This window comes from Nerophis ophidion, linkage group LG20, assembly GCF_033978795.1.
Source record: "Nerophis ophidion isolate RoL-2023_Sa linkage group LG20, RoL_Noph_v1.0, whole genome shotgun sequence".
NCBI lineage: Eukaryota > Metazoa > Chordata > Actinopteri > Syngnathiformes > Syngnathidae > Nerophis > Nerophis ophidion.
Window position 1 is genome coordinate 39888683 of NC_084630.1, and position 9545 is coordinate 39898227.

Below are 9545 nucleotides of genomic sequence, written 5' to 3' on the forward strand. Positions count from 1 at the left end.
CATCTGTTTTCTACTTCCTGTGTGGATTACTTTGGTTTGTTATTAGTTTTCTACTTCCTGTGTGGATTACTTTGGTTTGTCATCTGTTTTCTACTTCCTGTGTGGATTACTTTTGTTTCTCATTTCTACTTCCTGTGTGGATTACTTTTGTTCGTCATCTTGATTTATTTTTCCTTTGTGTGTGTGATTTTGGTTTGTTATTTGTTTTCTACTTTATCTGCTTACTTTGGTTTGTCATCTGTTTTCTACTTCCTGTGTGGATTACTTTGGTTTGTTATTAGTTTTCTACTTCCTGTGTGGATTACTTTGGTTTGTCATCTGTTTTCTACTTCCTGTGTGGATTACTTTGGTTTGTTATTAGTTTTCTACTTCCTGTGTGGATTACTTTGGTTTGTCATCTTGATTTATTTTTCCTTTGTGTGTGTGATTTTGGTTTGTTATTTGTTTTCTACATTATCTGCTTACTTTGGTTTGTCATCTGTTTTCTACTTTCTGTGTGTATTACTTTGGTTTGTTATCTGTTTTCTACTTCCTGTATGGATTACTTTTGTATACCTTGTTTTGTTTTTTTACTTCCTGTGTGGCTTACTTTGGTTTGTTATTTGTTTTCTACTTCCTGTGTGACTTACTTTGGTTTGTTATCTGTTTTCTACTTCCTGTGTGGATTACTTTGGTTTGTTATTTGTTTTTCTACTTCCTGTGTGGATTATTTTGGTTTGTTATTAGTTTTCTACTTCCTGTGTGGACTACTTTTGTTTGTCATCTTGATTTATTTTTCCTTTGTGTGTGTGATTTTGGTTTGTTATTTGTTTTCTACTTTATCTGCTTACTTTGGTTTGTCATTTTTTTCTACTTCCTGTGTGGATTACATTAGTTTCTCATTTCTTTTCTACTTCCTGTGTGGATTACTTTGGTTTGTCATCTGTTTTCTACTTCCTGTGTGGATTACTTTGGTTTGTCATCTGTTTTCTACTTCCTGTGTGGCTTACTTTGGGTTTTTTTTTTTTTTCTACTTCCTGTGTAGATTATTTTGGTTTGTTATTAGTTGTTTACTTCCTATGTGGATTACTTTTGTTTGTCATCTTGATTTATTTTGCCTGTGTGTGTGATTTTGGTTCGTCATTTGTTTTCTACTTCCTGTGTGGCTTACTTTGGTTCGTCATTTGTTTTCTACTTCCTGTGTGGCTTTCTATGTTGAGTATCTTGTTTTCTGCTGCCTTATTTAAAAAACAAACGTAAAAAAAAAACACCTTTTCCTACTGCCTGACGTCCTTTTCCTTTTTTCCAAGCAGATTTCTACCAGCGGCCATGATGCAAGAAGCACTACTACCACCCACCTGCACCTCTCTGTCCGTGTAGTTAGCGTGAGCGTCCATCAGGTCCAGCACAAAGAGCTCCACTGACTCACTCAGGTGTCGACATGCCAAGGTGGAGAAGTCCAGAAACACATGGACTGGAACCTGCAGCAGACACAAAGTAGTACGTGGCAGTATTGTACAGTACATAGTAGAAACAAAGTAGTACGTGGCAGTATTGTACAGTACATAGTAGAAACAAAGTAGTATGTGGCAGTATTGTACAGTACATAGTAGAAACAAAGTAGTACGTGGCAGTATTGTACAGTACATAGTAGAAACAAAGTAGTACGTGGCAGTATTGTACAGTACATAGTAGAAACAAAGTAGTACGTGGCAGTATTGTACAGTACATAGTAGAAACAAAGTAGTATGTGGCAGTATTGTACAGTACATAGTAGAAACAAAGTAGTACGTGGCAGTATTGTACAGTACATAGTAGAAACAAAGTAGTACGTGGCAGTATTGTACAGTACATAGTAGAAACAAAGTAGTACGTGGCAGTATTGTACAGTACATAGTAGAAACAAAGTAGTACGTGGCAGTATTGTACAGTACATAGTAGAAACAAAGTAGTATGTGGCAGTATTGTACAGTACATAGTAGAAACAAAGTAGTACGTGGCAGTATTGTACAGTACATAGTAGAAACAAAGTAGTACGTGGCAGTATTGTACAGTACATAGTAGAAACAAAGTAGTATGTGGCAGTATTGTACAGTACATAGTAGAAACAAAGTAGTACGTGGCAGTATTGTACAGTACATAGTAGAAACAAAGTAGTACGTGGCAGTATTGTACAGTACATAGTAGAAACAAAGTAGTATGTGGCAGTATTGTACAGTACATAGTAGAAACAAAGTAGTACGTGGCAGTATTGTACAGTACATAGTAGAAACAAAGTAGTACGTGGCAGTATTGTACAGTACATAGTAGAAACAAAGTAGTATGTGGCAGTATTGTACAGTACATAGTAGAAACAAAGTAGTACGTGGCAGTATTGTACAGTACATAGTAGAAACAAAGTAGTACGTGGCAGTATTGTACAGTACATAGTAGAAACAAAGTAGTACGTGGCAGTATTGTACAGTACATAGTAGAAACAAAGTAGTACGTGGCAGTATTGTACAGTACATAGTAGAAACAAAGTAGTATGTGGCAGTATTGTACAGTACATAGTAGAAACAAAGTAGTACGTGGCAGTATTGTACAGTACATAGTAGAAACAAAGTAGTACGTGGCAGTATTGTACAGTACATAGTAGAAACAAAGTAGTACGTGGCAGTATTGTACAGTACATAGTAGAAACAAAGTAGTACGTGGCAGTATTGTACAGTACATAGAAGAAACAAAGTAGTACTTGGAGAGTATTCCATGGCGGACTTACAGTAAACTGGTTGATGAAAGGAGCGATGTTGAATCCCAGCGTGGGTTCCTGGCCCTGCACAGCACTCTCCAGCAGCAACATGTCAGACTCCACCAGCATGCCGTGCACCACCAGCCTCTGGGGGAAAATGCGTCCTCCGCGCTCCAGCAGACATCTTCAAACACAAACCTCCACATTTCAGCCTCGGAAAATATACACAATTTGACATCATTTAGGAAAAAAGGTCTTGAAATTGGCCCCTGAAGTCACAAAAGACTCATCATCATAACATCGTAAGGAACTGTTGTTTTTATTTTTGAGGGCACGTTTAAAGCAAAAGAGGGATCAGCGCCAACAAAGGAGGTTATGTAGACGTTCATGTTTAGTGTCCAGGTAAACACATTTATACACCTGCACATGTACAAACCCCGTTTCCATATGAGTTGGGAAATTGTGTTAGATGTAAATATAAACGGAATACAATGATTTGCAAATCCTTTTCAACCCATATTCAATTGAATATGCTACAAAGACAACATATCTGATGTTCAAACTCATAAACTATATATTTTTTTTGCAAATAATAATTAACTTAGAATTTCATGGATGCAACATGTGCCAAAGTAGTTGGGAAAGGGCATGTTCACCACTGTGTTACATCACCTTTTCTTTTAACAACACTCAATAAACGTTTGGGAACTGAGGAAACTAATTGTTGAAGCTTTGAAAGTGGAATTCTTTCCCATTCTTGTTTTATGTAGAGCTTCAGTCGTTCAACAGTCCGGGGTCTCCGCTGTCCTATTTTATGCTTCATAATGCGCCACACTTTTCGACGGGAGACAGGTCAGGACTGCAGGCGGGCCAGGAAAGTACCCGCACTCTTTTTTTACAAAGCCATGCTGTTATAACACATGCTGAATGTGGCTTGGCATTGTCTTGCTGAAATAAGCAGGGGCGTCCATGAAAAATACGGCGCTTAAATGGCAGCATATGTTGTTCCAAAACCTGTATGTGCCTTTCAGAATTAATGGTGCCTTCACAGATGTGTAAGTTACCCATGCCTTGGGCACTAATGCACCCCCATACCATCACACATGCTGGCTTTTCAACTTTGCGTCGATAACAATCTGGATGGTTCACTTCCCCTTTGGTCCGGTTGACACAATGTCGAATATTTCCAAAAACAATTTGAAATGTGGACTCCTCAAACCACAGAACACTTTTCCACTTGGCATCAGTCCATCTTAGATGATCTCGGGCCTAGAGAAGCAGGCGGCGTTTCTGGATGTTGTTGATAAATGGCTTTCGCTTTGCATAGTAGAGCTTTAACTTGCACTTCCAGATGTAGCGACCAACTGTATTTAGTGACAGTGGTTTTCTGAAGTGTTCTTGAGCCCATGTGGTGATATCCTTTAGAGATTGATGTCGGTTTTTGATACAGTGCCGTCTGAAGGATCAAAGGTCACGGTCATTCAATGTTGGTTTCCGGCCATGCCGCTTACGTGGAGTGATTTCTCCAAATTCTCTGAACCTTTTGATGATATTATGGAGCGTAGATGTTGAAATCCCTTAATATCTTGCAATTGCACTTTGAGAAAGGTTGTTGTTAAACTGTTTGACTATTTGCTCACGCAGTTGTGGACAAAGGGGTGTACCTCGCCCCATCCTTTCTTGTGAAAGACTGAGCATTTTTTGGGAAGCTGCTTTTATACCCAATCATGGCACCCACCTGTTCCCAATTAGCCTGCACACCTGTGGGATGTTCCAAATAAGTGTTTGATGAGCATTCCTCAACATTATTAGTATTTATTGCCACCTTTCCCAACTTCTTTGTCACGTGTTGCTGGCATCAAATTCTAAAGTTAATAATTATTTGCAAATATGTTGTCTTTGTAGCATATTCAACTGAATATGGGTTGAAAATGATTTGCAAATCATTGTATTCTGTTTATATTTACATCTAACACAATTTCCCAACTCATATGGAAACAGGGTTTGTATATGTAAACGTTCATGTTTAGTGTCCAGGTAAACACATTTATACACCTGCAAATATGACCCTCATTGAGACGCATTCTGATCGTCTTTTACACCGCCCTCAAGTTAATAAGAGCATTGAGTGCAGGCGTGTCACACTCCTGTTTACTAGGGGCCACATTGGCTGCCCCCAGAGGGCCAATATAAATGAGGTGGCAAGCCACCTTACATGACGTAGCGGGCCAACTTAAATCATGTGGCGGGCAAAATTAAATGACGTGGCGGGCCATGTAAAATTATGTGGTCTGCCACTTTAAATAATGTAGCACATTGAATAAAGTGGTGGGCCAATTTCAATAAAGTGGCAGACCCCATTAGATAAAGTTACAAACACACGTTAAATAAAGGGACAGACCATGTTAAATAAAGTGGCAGACTATGTTAAATAAAGTAGCAGACTATGTTAAATGACGTAGTAGGCCACTTTAAATAAAGTGACAGACTACCTTAAATGATGTGGCAAGCCCTAGGAAGAAAACACAGACAAAACTGCCGGTAACTTCCAGTAGGAATTTCATAGAGACATGAAACAAAAACATCTATGTAGGTCTCACCTAGACCTACATGTCATACATTGACAACCCCCAGCAAAAATCCACAGGAAGTTTGCAATTCCCCCTACAAAACAAAAGTTTTGTAAAAAACGGTCACCTTTTTTCAAACATTATCTCCTCTGAGCGCGTTTGTCGTGTCGGTTTCAAACTACCAGCAGGAAGGTAAAAACTACAACATTTATAATAAAAAGTAGTGTATAGTTCTAACTTATAGCTAGCTGTCAGTAGACACGTTATGGAAGGTAAAAAGTACATTTATAATAAAAAGTAGTGTATAGTTCTAACTGATATCTGTCAGTAGACACGTTATGACAGGTAAAAACTACAATATAATACAAAGTAGTGTGTTGTTCTAACTTATATCTGGGAAGCCCAGACTTCCCTCTCCTCAGCCACTTCCATATACAGTGGGGCAAAAAAGTATTTAGTCAGCCAGCGATTGTGCAAGTTCTCCCACTTCAAAGGATGACAGAGGTCTGTAATTTTCATCATAGGTACACTTCAACTGTGAGAGACAGAATGTGGAAAAAAAATCCAGGAATTCACATTGTAGGAATTTTAAAGAATTTATTTGTAAATTATGGTGGTAAATAAGTATTTGGTCACTTCAAACAAGGAAGATCTCTGGCTCTCACAGACCTGTAACTTCTTCTTTAAGAAGCTCTTCTGTCCTCCACTTGTTACCTGTATTCATGGAACCTGTTTGAACTCGTTATCTGTATAAAAGACACCTGTCCACAGCCTCAAACAGTCAGACTCCAAACTCCACTATGGCCAAGACCAAAGAGCTGAGAAAAAGAATTGTAGACCTGCATCAGACTGGGAAGAGTGAATCTACAATAGGCAAGCAGCTTGGTGTGAAAAAATCAACTGTGGGAGCAATTATCAGAAAATGGAAGACATACAAGACCACTGATATTCTCCCTCGATCTGGGGCTCCACGCAAGATCTCATCCCGTGGGGTCAAAATGATCATGAGAACGGTGAGCAAAAATCCCAGAACCACACGGGGGACCTGGTGAATGACCTGCAGAGAGCCGGGACCAAAGTAACAAATGTTACCATCAGTAACACACTACGCTAACAGGGAATCAAATCCTGCAGTGACAGATGTGTCCCCCTGCTTAAGCCAGTGCATGCCCAGGCCCGTCTGAAGTTTGCCAGAGAGCACATGGGAGAATGTCATGTGGTCAGGTAAAACCAAAATAGAACTTTTTGGTATAAACTCAACTGGTGGTGTTTGGAGGAAGAAGAATACCGAGTTGCATCCCAAGAACACCATACCTACTGTGAAGCATGGGGGTGAAAACATCATGCTTTGGGGCTGTTTTTCTGCTAAGGGGACAGGACGATTGATCCGTGTTAAGGAAAGAATGAATGGGGCCATGTATCGTGAGATTTTGAGACAAAACCTCCTTCCATCAGTGAGAGCTTTGAATGCTTGACCAAATACTTATTTTCCACCATCATTTACAAATAAATTCTTTAAAATTCCTACAATGTGAATTCCTGGATTTTTTTTTCACATTCTGTCTCTCACAGTTGAAGTGTACCTATGATGAAAATTACAGACCTCTGTCATCATTTGAAGTGGGAGAACTTGCACAATCGCTGGCTGACTAAATACTTTTTGGCCCCACTGTATACTCGGTCCCGTCCATCGCTGCTTGCAGCTCGAATTATGTTGTTGTTTTTGTAAGTAGTAGTATTTTCCGATGCAGGCGCACTTTGGAGAAGATATTTTTGACGTCCGAACCCCAAGTCCCATCATGCATTGCTCACCTGGCCAAAGACGCCTTCTCCATCAGTTTTTGCCTGACGAGTCCGCAGGTCTCCACGCAGTCCAGCATGATGGCGCTCCACAGCTTCTCCCTGGAGGGCCGCTGCAGCACGCCCTGCTCGTCCTCCGTGTGGTTGAGCCAGAACTCCAAACGCCGCTCGGGGACGTTGTTGGCCCGAGCCAGCCGCTTCAGCACTTCCTGTTGCCGGCTCTTCTCCACGGAGCTGAAGGCTTTCACCTCCCCCTGGCTGGCGGCCATGAGGGACAGCAGAGAGAAGCCCTCCGACACGTCCAGAACGTAGAGAAGGTCCTCCGGTTCCGGCTCCGCCCTTAAACCCGGTTCCTGGCTTTGGGATTCCGCCTTCAGCCGGGCTATGAGCTTGGACAAGGCGCCGGCGAAGCTCCGGTGGTAGTCGCGGTTGTTCAGGAGCGCCATTTCGGAACATTCCAGCATGCACAGGTCTTTGGGCGGGTTTTGGTGGGTTTGCAACGACGCTAGGGCGCTGCACAGCTCCACTTCCGGGTTGGGAATCAGGCTCGTGGAGTTCTGAGAGTCCGGATACTTGCCTAGACGGGTCTCCTGCCCGTCTCGGAGTACGGAAACGCTGCAGAGTCTCAGGTAGGCGTCTTTGCAGGAGACTTCCACTACCAGCTCGTCTCCAGGTTTCAGGAGGAAACCTGCAGGAAAACCACAACAACAACAATATCAGGGCTGTTGAAAAAAATCCATATGTCGCCAGACCGGTTCCGTTCCAAAACCTATTTGTAGTATTTATTTCTATTCTAAAAATGATTTGAATGTGTCGGAACGGAGGCTATGTTGGGGTTTGTTTTCCCGGAATGCAAAGGAAGGTGACGGGACATGGCGTGAAGGTAAATACATACTTTAAAGGCCTACTGAAAGCCACTACTAGCCACCACGCAGTCTGATAGTTTATATATCAATGATGAAATATTAACATTGCAACACATGCCAATACGGCCGCTTTAGTTTACTAAATTGCAATTTTAAATTTCGCACCGAAGTACCATGCTAAAACGTCGCGGTATGATGACTCATGCGCGTGACGTCACACATTGTAGAGGACATTTTGTTCCAGCACCGTTCACAGCTGCAAGTCGTCTGTTTTGATCGCATAATTGCACAGTATTCTGGACTTCTGTGTTGCTGAATCTTTTGCAATTTGTTCAATGAATAATGGAGACGTCAAAGAAGAAAGCTGTAGGTGGGAAGCGGTGTATTGCGGCCGCCTTTAGCAACACAAACGAAGCCGGTGTTTCATTGTTTACATTCCCGAAAGGTGACGGTGAAGTTTTACTATGGAACAGAGCGGTCAAGCGAACACGGTTGGATTGGACCACACACACAAAGTACAGTGTATTATGCAGTGATCGTTTTGAAAGATCGTGTTTCGAAAAGGGTCCCTTGCGAAGGGCAGAAATGGGCATCGCCACCACCCGTCGACTGGTGCTGAAGAAAGGTGCGGTGCCGACATTCAGGTTGTACAGGTACGACCATATCATCATCAGCCGTTGTCAGTCCACTGCTGGACGAAAGCCTCAGCATGTTTCTGCCATTTGGCGTACTTTTCATGCTGGTTATTAGCCTACACCTTCCACGATGGCTTGGTGCGGGTTGGAAGGGGTATTTTATATCAGAGATCCTTCTCCTAGACTAATTGCCTTACTGGGCTGTTGAAATTAGTCTGTCCTGTTTGTTTTTCCGCGCCCCATTTACCCAGGGACCCGCTCAGCTTTATGGCGCTGACCGCCCGCCAGTCACAAGAGAAAGTGCAAACGGTTCTTTGTGTGCATTTTATAGATGTTAGTTGGGACTCACTAACCCCACACACAACCTCCCATCTCATGCCTGGATGTAGTTTAACGTCATACCCAGGACCATATAATCTCACTAAAACACTAGTAACACAATAAGCTGATAAGGGATTTTCCTGAATTATCCTAGTAAATTTGTCTAATAACATCTGAATCGCTCCCACAGTATAGAATTTTTTTTGTCTTTCTAGTCCTTCACACTCACTTTCCTCATCCACAAATCTTTCATCCTCGCTCAAATTAATGGGGAAATCGTCACTTTCTCGGTCCGAATCGTTCTCGCTGCGGGTGGCCATGATTGTAAACAATGTTCAGATGTGAGGAGCTCCACAACCCGTGACGTCACGTGCACATCGTCTGCTACTTCCGGTACAGGCAAGGCTTTTTTATCAGCACCAAAAGTTGCGAACTTTATTGTCGATGTTCTCTACTAAATACTTTCAGCAAAAATATGGCAATATGGCGAAATGATGAAGTATGACACATAGAATGGACCTGCTATCCCCGTCTAAATAAGAAAATCTCATTTGAGTAGACCTTTAATTTATCTATAAAAAAAAAAAGTGCAAGCTAAAGGCGCACACAAGGCGGAGAACAAACTTGGCTAAAAAAAGTGTTG

The 9545-nt window shown here is 41.7% G+C and overlaps 1 protein-coding gene across 2 annotated transcripts in view; it reads right to left on the reverse strand.

The window, feature by feature from the left end:
* The window catches only part of LOC133539124 (protein arginine N-methyltransferase 9-like), a 39722-nt gene that overhangs the window by 2575 nt on the left and 27602 nt on the right, over window positions 1–9545 (reverse strand). For both annotated transcript variants that reach the window (XM_061881216.1, XM_061881217.1), the window contains exons 10-12: window positions 7093–7768; window positions 2741–2894; window positions 1338–1460 (exon numbers count right to left, since the gene is read on the reverse strand). In XM_061881216.1, coding sequence (XP_061737200.1) covers window positions 1338–1460; window positions 2741–2894; window positions 7093–7768 — 953 coding nt within the window. The remainder of the gene's footprint in view (window positions 1–1337; window positions 1461–2740; window positions 2895–7092; window positions 7769–9545) is intronic.